This window comes from Dinoponera quadriceps, unplaced genomic scaffold (assembly GCF_001313825.1).
Source record: "Dinoponera quadriceps isolate SergipeBrazil2010 unplaced genomic scaffold, ASM131382v1 scaffold1658, whole genome shotgun sequence".
NCBI lineage: Eukaryota > Metazoa > Arthropoda > Insecta > Hymenoptera > Formicidae > Dinoponera > Dinoponera quadriceps.
This window is the reverse complement of record NW_014555920.1, coordinates 1,592,906-1,607,460: the sequence shown is the minus strand read 5'-3', so window position 1 is coordinate 1,607,460 and position 14,555 is coordinate 1,592,906. Positions and strand designations below refer to the sequence as shown.

The 14,555-nt window shown below is 43.0% G+C and overlaps 1 protein-coding gene across 5 annotated transcripts in view; it reads left to right on the top strand.

Annotated features, from left to right (window-relative positions):
* Positions 1-14,042, top strand: part of LOC106745767 (CLIP-associating protein 1) — a 49,189-nt gene extending 35,147 nt beyond the window's left edge. For 4 of the 5 annotated variants that reach the window (XM_014621666.1, XM_014621670.1, XM_014621669.1 and 1 more), the window contains 18 exons: positions 126-283; positions 392-628; positions 860-1,113; positions 1,193-1,383; positions 1,917-2,033; positions 2,157-2,252; positions 3,138-3,318; positions 3,411-3,642; positions 4,722-4,787; positions 5,081-5,412; positions 5,502-5,805; positions 5,920-6,107; positions 6,202-6,340; positions 6,565-6,697; positions 6,786-6,945; positions 7,029-7,242; positions 7,325-7,531; positions 7,686-14,042. In XM_014621666.1, the coding sequence (XP_014477152.1) occupies positions 126-283; positions 392-628; positions 860-1,113; positions 1,193-1,383; positions 1,917-2,033; positions 2,157-2,252; positions 3,138-3,318; positions 3,411-3,642; positions 4,722-4,787; positions 5,081-5,412; positions 5,502-5,805; positions 5,920-6,107; positions 6,202-6,340; positions 6,565-6,697; positions 6,786-6,945; positions 7,029-7,242; positions 7,325-7,531; positions 7,686-7,892 (3,416 nt within the window). In that variant the 3' untranslated portion in view covers positions 7,893-14,042. The remainder of the gene's footprint in view (positions 1-125; positions 284-391; positions 629-859; positions 1,114-1,192; positions 1,384-1,916; positions 2,034-2,156; positions 2,253-3,137; positions 3,319-3,410; positions 3,643-4,721; positions 4,788-5,080; positions 5,413-5,501; positions 5,806-5,919; positions 6,108-6,201; positions 6,341-6,564; positions 6,698-6,785; positions 6,946-7,028; positions 7,243-7,324; positions 7,532-7,685) is intronic. The other variant, XM_014621667.1, reaches the window with a different exon arrangement.
* Positions 14,043-14,555: the final 513 nt, after the last annotated feature.

The following is a 14,555-nucleotide window of genomic DNA, read 5'->3' as shown; positions in this document are numbered from 1 at the left end:
TAGTTCCGAGGCATAATTATTATAATTCGACGCGCACACATAAATTTTCATATATATTCAAACTGATACATGTATATATATATATATGTATACACACATACAAACGAACGTGTTATCTTGCCCAGCGCAAGCCGGAGCTGTCGACGAAGAATGCTTCATCACTGCGTTCGAGGACGTGCCTACCGTCACGTTGTATTCGGCAAAGGACCTCGAGGAGCAAATGAAGATCATCAAGGATACAGTAGGCGATGACAAGAAAGACTGGAAACAGAGAATGGATAGTGTGAGTGTCTCGGGAGAAATCCTCCCCCTTCGTTTCGCCCAATTTTTCTCCTCATTTCTTCCTCGACCGACGATTCCCCCTCGTAACAGCCTTCTTTTGCCTTTGCAGATGAAGAAGTTAAGGGCCATTGTACTCGCAGGTGGCACTAACTACGAAAATTTCCACGAGTGCCTAAAGAGCGTACAGCGACCGTTCGAGCAGGCCTGCACCGACCTTAGATCCCAAGTGGCGAGAGAAGCATGTATTACTCTAGCCTATCTGAGTCAGAGCCTGAAGACCAAATTCGCCAGTTTTGGCGAGGCGGTTTTGCTCACGTTAATGAACCTCATACAGAACAGTGCCAAGGTGAGTTTCGCGGAATACTGATGTTCTCCGTTGAGGACGTAATTTAGACCCCGGCGATTATGTCGTCCAAATCGATCGTGCGGCTTTTTGCCCGCGACTCTCGACTACGGGAAATGCTTATATATTTCGTCAAGTGTGTCCCACGTGGAGTCCGTGTGTCAGTTTCTATCCGCGATCCCTGTAAAAGGTAAGAATTTAATTACCAACCGTTTTCCTCTTCGCGGCAACTAGGTCGTGGCGACAGCCGGCGCGGTGGCAGTTCGGTTTATCCTTCAAAATACCCACTGTAGTCGATACGTGCCTATTATTATATCGTGCGTGAGCAACAAGAGCAAAGACATTCGCCGGGCGTCCTGGGAGTATCTCGCATTGATTCTGCAGACCTGGCCTACGCAGATATTGCAAAAGCACGTGACGATATTGCCGGACGCGCTCAAGAAGGGCATCGCCGATTCCGACTCGGATGCGCGAGCTTTCGCCAGGAAGTGAGTGTGCCCTTTCGAATGCCTCTTAACCTTACCGAGATGATCGACGACGTTGGTTTAATCTTGTCGCTTTTTATAGATCATACTGGGCATTTAAAAATCACTTTCCAGAGCAGGCTGAGATACTACTTAATAACTTGGATGCGACATATAAACGCTCCTTGATGTCTCTCAGTAATAGCGGCAGTAGTAACAGCTTAAATATCGTGGCTAATGCGAGATCGTCGAGCGTTAGTCCACGTACGGCCAGACCCGTGATGAGCGCGGCAGGTAAGAGCGACGATCCCTTTCATACCGCGTGATTCTCCTAAAAGTAACCAGTAAGCCAAGCCGGTACTATAAGCCGATCTATTGAGAAAAGTCTACGTTGAATATGTAACACAGTGTGCGTCACTCGTGTTTCCTGCGATCCTAACATAAAGGACTTGTCTCACTCTGTTTTCATGCTGCTTTGCGACTTCTTCTATTTACGTTAAAACGTATGAAGGTAGTACGGAAAATTTGCATCAGACCATGGGCCAGCCACACGGCCCGCTCAGACGTACACCGTCCTTGCCTCGGTCTTATCGTCAGTCTGGTATCCCGATACTGCAAAGACCAACAGACAGTCACTGTAATTGTTCTGCAATCATTCGTTACGTCACACGCCAAGAAAAGATCGCTATGCACAATCGGAGTTGTCTCGCGTTGATCTCTCTTTTTGTCTCCTTTTTTCTCTCTTTCTTTCTGTCTCTCACATTGGTCGATAATAGATGTTGCGCGATGCCATTGTCGCGAAATTAATTTGCATCGTATCTTTGCAGACCGAGGAACACCAGGGGTTAGATCTACTAGTGCGATCGATTTGCAGGCTGCTCAAAGGGCGAAAGCTAGACTAATGTACGCTAATATGAGCAGGCAGAAAGCAGCCGCGGCAATTCGTGAGTAGCAGCGTCTTCATGTGAAAGTCGAATTCTCGTGTAGATTCGAGGGAAAACTATCGGAAACTAAACACGTGTCGGATAAAATGGTATATTGACTGATGTATCATTTTCACGTTGCAGCGCGTCCCAGTAAATCACCGGATCCCAATGCGGTCGCCAGTCCAGAAAGGGTCGCGAGGACCAGGACAAGAGTCTCGGGAGTTTCGCAATCTCAGCGTGAGTTTGACAACGTGGCGTATTTTCTACTTACGTGTAAAATCTACAAGAATTTGTATTGATAAATGTTGAAAAATTATTAAAATATACGTCAAATCAGAAGTCACTTGTTATAAAGTTCTACGTATTAGAGGTGTTCGATATATTCAAGGCTTAAAAACGATATAATTCAGCATTTGACGACGAAGTCCGAAGATTCGAAGTCGTATTATTCGAAAATTCAAAATATCGCAAGTATTAATAGAACTAATTTTGAAGAATACAACAAGATGCTATGAAATTAGAGAGCTTCGGTAATTTTTAATTTCAGAGTTTAATTAAACGAATAAGATACTTCTAGATATCTTCAGTTCAATTTTGAGATTTGTATTTACCTAGTTAAAAAAAGATTAATGAAGAAAGTCACAAATAATAAACAACAAATCTTATTAATTTTATTTTAAAATAAATGTAAATTTCGCCAAGATGTGTAACACAGCATAACGTAATGAAGAAAAAAATTATATTCTTACGATAGTAAATATTATTTACTATGCCTAAAAAACGGACACCCGTATTTTCCAGTTTCCGAAGCTTCGATTATTCAAACATACGAATATCCGAATGTTCGAATTTTCATCTTTCAAAATTTCATTGTTCGAATATATAACGCGTAGAAAATTAGAAATTTGAGACTTCGAATATAATTTCTACTGCATACGCTTGCACAATGCAAGCTTATTAGATATTTCGAAAACGGAACGGTACAAAGATTACTAAACTTCCTGTCACGCACTGTTGGTTCGAAAACTTCGGTATCACGTACATATATTCTAGTCTTACCTTTTATTTCACCAAACGCTAGAACCTCTCTTTAACGGGTCGACCGACTGTTTTTGCCAACAGCCAGCAGTAGATCGGGCTCCCCATCGTCTAGATTAAGTTATGCTACGTACAATCGCGAAGGCGAATCACTGATCGGCAGACCGAGGCGATTATCCGGACACGCTATTGGCAGCACGAGCAATAGTCGCGAGCCCAGCCCGCAGAGGTTCGGAATGGACAGAAGTTTCGCGAGCAAACTGAGGTACGTGCAAACGTTCGTTCGTCTTTTCGTCGCCAGTATTCCAGTCGATCCAAAAAAAAAAGAAACGTAACATCAATTACTCGAATTGACAGGGGCCGAAATCTGCATATGTCGCCTACGGATAGCAGCAGACCGCCAGTTATGGCGCAGAAGATGCTGCAAAAGTCGCGCGAGGCCGAGTCCGCTTTGGCAGACGCTCTGACGTTCGACAGTATGGACAACTACACCAGAATACCGGGAACTAAGGGTGATCACAGCGACGACAGCGAGAATAGCAGCATATGTTCGGAACGGAGCATAGACGGTTTCAGACGAGCTAGCGATGTAAGTGCAAATTCTTTTGCGGATCAAAGCTATAAATATTAAAAAAAAAAGAGAGAAAGAAAAAGCGTTCGTTGGCTTGGGCATTCGATCTCCTTCGTTACTTCAATCGAAGAATGGACGTGTGTCGCGTGTACAATGAAAAAAAAAACATCTTGTGCTTGTGTTAAAATTGGTCCTTATTAAGGGATTTTTAATTTTATTATTAAATTTGTAACAGACCTGTGTGTTGATTTGTTCACGTTATCTCAATATTATGTGTTGAACCGATATTCAACATGTGTAAGTGTTGAGATAACATATTTTGTATTTAAATGTCGGTTTACATATTACGGATGTTAATTTTACTGAATATTATTGGCGACATATCTTGTACGTTCAGATTTACAGATAAATTGTGCTAATTACTCTCAATAATGGTCGCCATATTAACTCTTAAGCGATACGAAATACGTGTTAAATACGCAAATTATTTACTGTGTACAGAATCGAAGTTAACTTAGTAAACGCGTGCCCGTGTGAATTCATTTCTCTTTCCATAAACTAACACACTAGCGTCGTTCACGAAGATGAGATATACTACATCACGCATATTGTCTCATGAATCATGCCGCATTAATATATAACGAACTTTTTACGCATGCCCTCACGTGATATTAATAAGTCTTTATCGCTTTTTACAATTAATTAGTTAATTGATTGGCGCTTCTACGATATCTAGGTTTCACCTCAGTACAGCATGCGAATTAATTAATCGCGCGCAGAGATCTCGAGATATCACAGATTTATTTCACGACTCGAAGTGAGAGACGGTTGATTTCCGTTGATGCGAAACCGACTCGTTTCACCGGTACTTATTATTTGCATATTCGAAATCGGCCTTTCGTTGAACGAGGAAAGAAGTGAGACAGAGAGAGGTGCGCGATGCGAAAAGCCCTCAGCACACACTGAGTATGACGATGTAGCTAATGCATGTTTGGTTTTCACTTTTGGTTTTGTTGCGGCGTATTTGTTTGGTTTGGACTAACGCGACACGCCGTTCTGTTCTCCATATCTCTCCATCGCCCATCTACCCACATTAGTCGTTCTCATGGAGTGGCTCGCAACCGAGACTATACCGTGATCTATGGGATCAGTCTATCCCGAAGGTTTGTTAAATTCTACTTTCTTTCGTATCTGCACATTGACGAGAAGTGACGTAGATGCATTTGTGAATTAGAATCCAAGCTACCGGAGATAGTCTGAATGAGCACACCGAGTGCGGCGAAATTGCATTTCGATATCTGCAAAACGTTTCATTTCGTGTGTCATACGCGTGTTCTGTCGAGAGAGAATATTTTCAAGTATATCAGCACACATATATGTATAGATATGTGTGTATGTATACGTCAAAGAGTGAATGAGAGGAAACACGCGGTGTCATCCCTTCCTCGTTTTACAGGACATCAAAGAGATCATTGAGAACTGTGCTCACAAGCACTGGGGAGACAGGAAAGAGGGTTTGGTGGGTCTGCAGCACTTCCTCAACACCGGCAATACACTGACCACCACAGAATTGCGCCGGGTTACGGATATTTTCACGAAAATGTTCATGGATTCTCACACGAAGGTGTTCAGCCTGTTCTTGGACACGCTGAACGAATTGCTGGTCACTCACAACGAGGATCTCGGCGACTGGCTTTACGTTCTGTGCGCGAGGCTTCTCAATAAGCTGGGCACCGATCTGTTGGGATCTATACAAGCAAAGATTCACAAAACGCTCGATGTTGTGAGGTGAGAATTCGCTGAATCGTTTCGATCGTCGCGTCTCGCCGTTCCTTGAGTATTGGTAATTCTGAAACAGAGCCGATTATTTTGTTCAGAGACTGTTTCCCGGGCCAACAGCTTCTACCGGCTGTGATGAGGTATCTGACAGATCCAACACAAACACCAAATTCTCGCGTGAAAGTAGCAGCATTGACTTTTATCACGCAGATCGCTGAGACGGCAGAGCCGTCCGCTCTGGGCAGTTCTGCAGCAACAGCGCTAGCACGGCTGCTCGACTGGTCGAATGACGTTAAAAGCCAAGACGTTAGGAGGCACGCGCAGAACGCTGTGATATCGCTTTACAATCTCAATACGCCTCAAGTTACTATGATACTCTCCGAATTGCCGAAGTATTACCAAGTATGTTGAGCGACACGTCCCGTTGACGTTTCTCAGCCGCAACGTCCGCTGTTTCCTTCCCGTTCTCTCTCTCTCTCTCTCTCGTGCGCTGAACCGGACGCTCTTTCTCATCAGGAAACGGCGTGGCCCCTGGTGCAAAATCACCTGAGGAAGTCGTCCGCATCGAGCAATCCGGCGTCGCCCGGCACACCGCCGCCCAGAGCGCAGAGTTCGCCAGCGCGAACGAAAGCGAAGAATGACAATAAGGCGGAGGGAAAGACTGAGATGGACGGAGGGGACGAGAACCTGGAGGAAGTGTACAAGTATGTCGCTATATTCCGCTCCTTTCGCGGCGTCTCGGATTCTCAGCGTCTGTCGTGATTCGGCGATGGCTTCATTAGCAGGTTCCTTTTACAGATCACTGCGACGCACAACCGCCGAGATCCAAAATTACGGCTTCGAACGCCTGGAGAGAGCCACTACCAGCAAAGACAGCGGGATCAGTAACATGGCAGACGTGGAGGAGAGAATGGAAGGCCTGACGTTGTCTAATTCGGTGAGTGGAAACTCAAAAGATAAACATCTAACGTTTCCTTTCAAATGGGACGACTTAAGAAAGCGGGTGGGGGACGGCTTGTTTCTATTCTGATACGATTCAAGGACGGGTCAGAAACGTTCTTTTCAGACTACTAAACAGCGTGTTAATAGAGATAAGTCGGACAGATCTAAATCTACTTCGAAGTATATACGCGAAATAATAACCGAACTTTGTCATCACAGGGCCGATCTTCGTCGGTCTCCTCACCGACCCAACGGGGACGATCTGTCAGTAACATAACGGTGAACGGGTCCAGCGATACGATAGCCGGCGATTTGATTCTACCTCAGGAAAATAACGGTTACAAAACGCATGGTGTGTAAGACTAGATTCCGTCTGATGAAAAACATTTCCACGTATGCGTCAAGGAAACTCGAATATCTTGTCTCAATATTGTCTGCAGGATCATCGCCCGACCCAATAAATAGACCGGAAATCGTGGATAACATGATCAAGACCTTGCAGTCGAAGATGACACAAACGTCAGAGAAAGTCACAGTTTTGCAGGAATTCCAATTGTACGTCCGCGAGAGCGACGCGTCGCATATTAAGCGAAACTTCAAGTACGTTCGACTAAAATTCCACGCACACACAGAGGCGGCCTCTCAGGTTCTGACAATTCATTAATAATCACACGTGGTTACAGGAAAGTGCTGAAAACTTTATTAGACAGCCTGTCTAACGACGGTAAGGTGATACAAGTGGAAGTACTTCAGACGCTAATCGACATGCTTAAATGCCCCGAATTGGTGGAGGATTTCTCCTTCTATCCCGAGTTGTTAATATTGAAAGTGATCTACTCCTATAAATCCGACGATCAAAAGGTCGATTCTTCCAGCGGTAGCGGCGGCAGATCTCCGGTGAGTTACCGCTTGTTAAATCCTTAAACGAGTCAACGCGAGTTTGCACGCGCTGTGCACTAAATGACGCTGCTTAAAACAGGTACATTGGAACGCCGAAAAGTGCGCGGCCACGATAGCCATGGTTCTCAAGCCGGAACAAATTATTCATCTGGTCTCGACCATAATCGCCACGGAACCGTATCCCTTGAATATGGGCGCGATAAAGATGCTGCATAAAGTAGTGGAGCATTGGGGTCGCGACGCGATAGAACCTCATCTTGCCAAGGTTATGCCGGGTCTTATCAAAGTGAGTTCAACCGAAATCTCTACGCTAATCCAATATTAACGAATTTATTCTAATAAAATGTTCACACGTATAAAAGACAAATTAGACGATGAACAATTTATTGTATGTAAAAATTACGCACGCTACAGAGACGATATATTCGTGTATTACGTAGGCGTACGACGACGCCGAGAGCGCTGTCCGGAAGAGCGCGGTGTTCTGTATGGTGGCGATCCACGTGGCGGTCGGCGAGGAGGTGCTGAAACCACACCTGAGCTGTCTGTACTCGAGCAAGCTGAAGCTCTTGAACATCTACATACAGCGCGCGCAGCAACAGGCGAACAGTCAACCGGCGAGTCCGCGCAGCAACAGTAAAAATTAACTAACATCCAATTCCACGACTCTCAGGGTCGCGATACTTAAGAGGTTCGCCCGTTTGGGCGCGCGGCATGAACGAATGCTTGTCAGCTTCCTCAGTAAGTCCAATCCGTGATTGTCGACGACGAAGAGGATGAAGTTGATGAGGTTTTAACAGTATAATTAAGAAGGTTTTGATACGATGGAGACTGAGAACTTTGACCGTGTGTGTACGTTTATTCGCGGCGGCGTACATACGAACGAGCGAGCGAATGAACGAACGAATCGCCGCTCGCGAGACGACAGTGATGTGTGCAGAACCGCGGGGAACCGCGTTTGTTAAGCTGGCAGTTCGTTCCGCGGCGTGTTGCGCGCGCGTTCATCAAGTTAATTCTTTCGAAGGGACCGGAGCAACAATTTATTACGTTGAAGTTGATTATCGCGAGCGGATTTCGACTCTATGACGAGTGTCATGCAAAAAGGTGACTTCAGTTGGCAAATGTGTCTGCGAATATCGTTCTGCGATACGCTCACGAAGCTCTATGGAATCAATCGTCCTCCGTTAACATTACGATTTTATTATTATTATTATTATTATTATTATTATTATTATTATTATTGTGTAATATTAATATGGCCCGTTTACAACACAGATCCGTCGATCCGCTTGATCTCGCGCTTATCTATTTTTTACCGGTGCGCTACGCATTATATTTATACATTGCATTACTTTCTTTTCTTTTTTTTCTTTTTTATTTTATCGATATTTTAATACGTTTCAATGTTTCTCTGTCTGTCAAACAACTTGAAACCTTCAGAAATATGAATCCTTCTCACGTGCAAATAGTCAAGCCGTCATTGTCACGCTCGTGCTCGCTCCTTCCGTTCGCGTCAAACACGCGTCAAACACGCGAGAACTAATCAGACGCTCGGGAAAAGTGGGACAATTCGAAAGCTGCGATAGCAAAACATTTCACGGATAGTTCATCCTTTTTTTTTTTACTTACAGATTATCACTATTATACTATACGTACTATGATTTAACATCTGCGTGTCTCACGGTATGGGGAGAGTTACAGTATTTAGAAAGTTTACAGTATTTTTCTTGACTAAGCGTATGATGAAACTTTTATTTATCATTTTGCAAGCAACAAATCGTCGCGAAACTCGCTTTTCCCCTCCGTATTGCTTCGTGCTTTGATCTTTTTTCTTTGTTAAAAGAGAGAGAGAGAGAGAGAGACACTGATGACGTTTGATAAAACTGCTTACGGTGAAGTGAACGATATAAGCCAAGAGAGAAGACAAGCGGTATGCAACATCACTGTCTCCGGGTAACAATGAGCCGATCGTCTCTCATTATAGTGCGCAACCGAAACGCTAAATCAATCACGCGAGCTCCCGTTGTGTATATGCTTGTTAACGGTTCGCGAGCGTTTACGTGTGCGCGTGTGCGCGGCGACACGTTGCGTCGCATCATCCGCAGCGGGTGGGAAACAGAGTGGGAAAGGAAAGTGTAATTTATTCGTTTGATATCTATGTGCTAGTCAGATTCCCAAGGACCGCACAATGACGTAAAAAGACTCAAACGGAATAGTCAGTTTTTTTTTTCCAAACCATGCATAGAGACACACACAAATAATACATACATACGAGAAGAAATATGTGAGAGAGAGAGAGAGAGAGAGAGAGAGAGAGAGAGAGAGAGAGAGAGTGAGAGAATGCAAGAAAAAATGAATCTGCTGCGTGAGAGAGAGAGAGAGAGAAATTAACGCGCGTTAAGAGAAGCAAGGCAGAATAATTAAAGTAGCGATGATTATAACGCGGAACGCGATCAGCTCGAGACTAACGTTTAACATTTAAACTATTCATCACGTTGCCAATAATCGAATGAACGCTAAATCAAAGCTAACGTAACGAGTTTAGTAACACTTTGTGCCATTGTCGTTTCTGTTTATAATTGTGTAAGGAAAATTATATGTAATACTATATATAGATCCATCCTTTGTCCTTTTCTTACTATACATTTAGTCGAGATACGATAAGGTTAATAAAATAATTTTACTATAAATTTGTCAAAGTGAATCATTGAAGTATTACGAGATATTGAGGGGGAAGAAGAAAAAAAGAAAGAAAAGAAATCGTCTCGGAGAAACGTTTGTTTGTTCGACGTAAGTATGTACGATGATGTTAAAGTGGAACGTGTTTCACGGGTTTTTCCCTCGATAAACATGCGTAAACTTGCGTTATAATATCTGATAGTACCTCGATAATTCACTTCAGCGTGATGACGCGGTGATCTACGTCTCGAACACACACACACACACACACACATAATACGGCCAAATAGTGCCAAAAAGAAAAAAAGAAAAAGAAAAAAAAAGAGGAATACCGGGTGAATATAGGATGAGAAGCAATCGGAGCGTTGAAAACGTTGAGGAAGAAAGAAAAGGAAAAAGAATGAGGAAACTTGGACGGACTGTGTATTTCTTTTACTTGGTGCCTTCGGCGTCGACGCGACGGGATTTGATTGAAGATTGTCTTTCAATGGTCATCGTTTAGGAACAATTTCGCAGATAGTATACAGGCAGAATCGAAAAGAGAGAAGAAGGAAGAGAGAAGGGAGAGAAAAGTGCGAGGGGAGTGTCTCTAACTGTTGCCGACGTCGTATAAATGAACAACTTTGCGCGATGAAAGAGAAGAAAATCTTATCGATCATTATCGTAGTGTAGCGAATTCTAAACGGACTCGATATTTCTCCCGGTCTGCGATTCCGATAGAATCTCGAAAGTACATTGTGCAAATGACTATTTATTCTACGCGCCATCCCATGTATCAACACCTGCTTTTGCGACACTTCGTCCGAAGTTTGAAAATTATATCGAGAAATGTCGAGAAAACCTATTTGAAAAGAAGAAAAAAACAAAGTTTAGAAGAACCTTCATTCGTGCGCGTCTAACAATCGACGTTCCGACGCGGAGCGTTGCGCCTTCTCAAGTCCGCCGAAAATCCGAACGCGTTGTCGAGAGAGAGAAAGAGACGGATCCCCGAAATTAAGTGTCAATCGCAGATCGAAGGGTTCCGCGCGGAAGAGCGGAGGAGAGCGAGTCCTCGGATAAGACCCACCTTCCGTTCTTCGGGCTGGGACTCTTCGATCTTCCAGTTCCGCAACTGCAGCTTCGGTTCGTCGACCCATTTTGATTTCACGTTTTCTTGAGGGTACGGCCTGATGTATACCCGCGATCGTGTATATATATATATATATATAGATATATATATATATATATATATATATATACACACATACATACATACTTATACGAGATATAAACGTAGAAACCTAATATGTGACAATTAATATACGGATTAAGTAGCTCACATCGTCACTGCCTGCAGCGTTGGTCGTGCTGAGGATAACACGAGGCTCTTGACACAGCCAGACTCTGCGTGGTGTGTGTCGCGATCGTTTCTAACGATGCTTGTTCTGTTAAGTTTTACGAGCATTATTACTGATATTATTATTAATTATTATTATTAATTATTATTATTAATTATTATTATTATTATACCGATTCTCGACTTGCGTTGTAACTGTGTCGATGCGTGTGTGATATACGTAAGAGAGGAAGAAGATACTTGTGTGTGTGTAAAACGGGAGCGCGTCACGTTGACGACGATCTTGTCCCGTTTTTTTTCACGTTAACCGGACCGCTCACCGAATAAGGAGAGAAGCTAAGGCTTTTTTTTTTTTTAGTAAGATTGATGCGACAGTTTTACGGTTTTGTGCGTTTCTCATTTTTAACGATTGTTAAACGTGTACCGAACTCTTCACGAGCATAACTTGACATATTTCGTCGTCGTCGTCGTTTTGAGCGCTCCACCGAGGCGCACTCGATCTGCACCCACTATGTTCACACCCGCCAAGTGCAATTTGCAATTTTATTCCGTACTTCGCTTTGTGCATAATTCGAGAGAGAGAGAGAGAGAGAGAGAGAGAGAGAGAGAGAGAGAGAGAGAAGTGTATTCTAGATCGGTGCGTCTCATCGTCTCGACGTGAAATTAATTCGACGCGCGATTGTCTGTTACTGATAGCTTCCACTTGTGTACAGAATTATATCGGCCGATAATTAAGTCCTGACAACTCGTACGATCCGCCCTGCGAAATTCGAGAAACGATTTCGCGTTTGGTATGCGCACGTTGCTGAGGGTTTACATGTAAATTTTTAATAGTTTTTAATCGTTCCTCTTTGGCAGGAGAAACTCGAGACTGTTGTTACGTCGGTTGAAAATCGAAACTCCCTTTCCGTTCTCGTGGATATATATCGTTGCGTTTTGATTGTAAGAAAGAAAAGTTACGGTTTGGTCGAGATTCATCGGATCAATCAACCAAAATTACGTCAAAAGGGCGTAATTCCGAGAATCCCATCTGCACAGGTGTCATGAGACAGGTATTATTAACCGATCTAAATTTAATGTTTTAAATAAATGTTAGTATAGTAAAAATTCGTGCGTTTTTATAGAGAAGGAAAAAAAAGTTAACCCCCTTTTGACTTGAATTTTTATGCTTCGAGCGGAAATTGATTCTTCGCGAAGTTAGGCCCTTTTGACGCGTCGGATGATCGTCCCTGAACTCGGGGGCCCCGCGGCGAGCGCCACGCTTGCCGTTCTGATAGCTCCGCTACTGATTTCGATGCGCATGCGCAACTTCGAATTTTAACCGTTTCCTTCCGAGTTGTCACAGTCAGTGGCATCAGCGCGTTCGCGGTATTTCGAACCTTCGTTTTGCGTGTGTCTTGACGCGTGCGAGGAGATTCTCGTTCGAGTTGCGGCGACACACATGTGAGTATTATTATTGTCCATCTCGTTAGCTGTACCAAATCGTCGGAGTGCGGCCGATATCACGATAACTACGACTCGATGTGTGTCGCAATGGGAAGATCCCGTTGAGTTTAACGGCCTCTTCGTGAAAACTACGTTGAGCGATTAATGAAATCGATTGCCACACCGAAGAAAAATTAGCCCGAGATCAAGATATTTTCATATTTAAATAAAAATATTGTTGGGAAATTTTTAGTCTCGATACGATCGAATTGAATTTGCATTGATGCCTGGATAACATAACGTCTAAAATCGAGACTTAAGACGTCTTAAAACTTTTCTGTTATCTGGGAAGTGTTATTTGCATTTACTTCAAGACTAAAAATCTAAGAATATTATAACATTCTTGTATATGAGAATATCTATTAGTGATTTAAGACTATTTTTTTTCCTGGTGATTTTTCGTTAATCGACCGTAAATTCTGAACGATCGACCAAGAATGTATTGCGTCGATTATTGCTCCGATCGATTATTTCGCATGGCGGATTCCCGAGCTCGCGCGTCGTTTCTCGTCACGTCTGTGTCGCATCGAGATGGCTCAGGAGCGCCGGGTGTCTTTTCAATTGCGCGTTCTTCCACGAATTCTGACAAATTCGAGGTTTCATTCTCGTCTCGTTTTCGCTCAGGAGGTACCCGGTACAAACTGACTGGCCGATATCCGAAGTATTGAAAGTACACCCGGCAATTTCGGCGGGGGCATTTTGCATCAGCGACGCGCTCGTAAACATATATTTGTTGCACCTCCCCGCTGCCCCCTCCCGCCCTTTTTCCCGAGAAATATATACAAAGTATCCCCCATTTTCACGCGTCGAACCTCTTTCCTTTCCCCTTATTTCCGAGAGGTAAAGAAAACGCGTGTAATGAGCTTGGCGAAAAGACGCGACAGAGAAGGAGAGAGAGAGAATGAAAGAGAGTGAGAGAGAGAGAGAGAGAGAGAGAGAGAGAGAGAAATTATACTAGAAAGGAGAAACAAACGGACTCTACCGAGATTTTTTCACACCGATAAATCGTAAACAACTTTGCGACGATATTACTGTATTGTTACTGTAATTGCCAACTTGACATAATAAAGTATTGCTACAAGATGCCGGGTTGTTACTGCTCCCCGCATTTCCGTTTGCAAATGCGAGTCGTGCGTTTTTTTTTCTTTCCTTTTCAATTGAACATCGGGACCGTCACGATAGAGTTTGGCAATTGCAATAGCGATCTCCGTCTTTCTTCGCTCACTAGTTGACTTGAAACTTATCAGGAACACTTGCGATAATCTTCCGAGGAAATAAACGTTTGGTCTCAATCGCATTCGATCTCCTTAATTACTCCTGCATCTTTATGGTAGTTTATTCACGGGAAGAATTAGCATAATTTTTATATTTTCATTCCAGTTTAGCTTATACATGATACCTTATGTTTGTTGTTATTATTATTATTATTATTATTACATTAGGATTTCTAACTACTCGCTGTGATTGTCCTTGTTTAATGACGTCAGAAGTGAGAAAACATACCAAGAAAATAGTAGCCAAGTAAATATAAAAATAGTCGTAAAATTAATATTGACAAATTCATAAAAAAAAGAGGTTAAAAAGGAAAGTTCCATGTCAAATTAATTTTGCGATTATTTATTGATTATTCGAATAAAGGAAAAGTTTTCGTCTATTTTTACAAGTGTGCTGTATCCTTCACAAATATCATTTTGTGGATGTATCTCTTTATTTCTTTGAGAAATGTTAGACAAATCAGTATTATTTGAATATTCATCGATCCAATGATAATTGGGCTATAATTCTCAGGTGACTTTACCATTGGCCACGT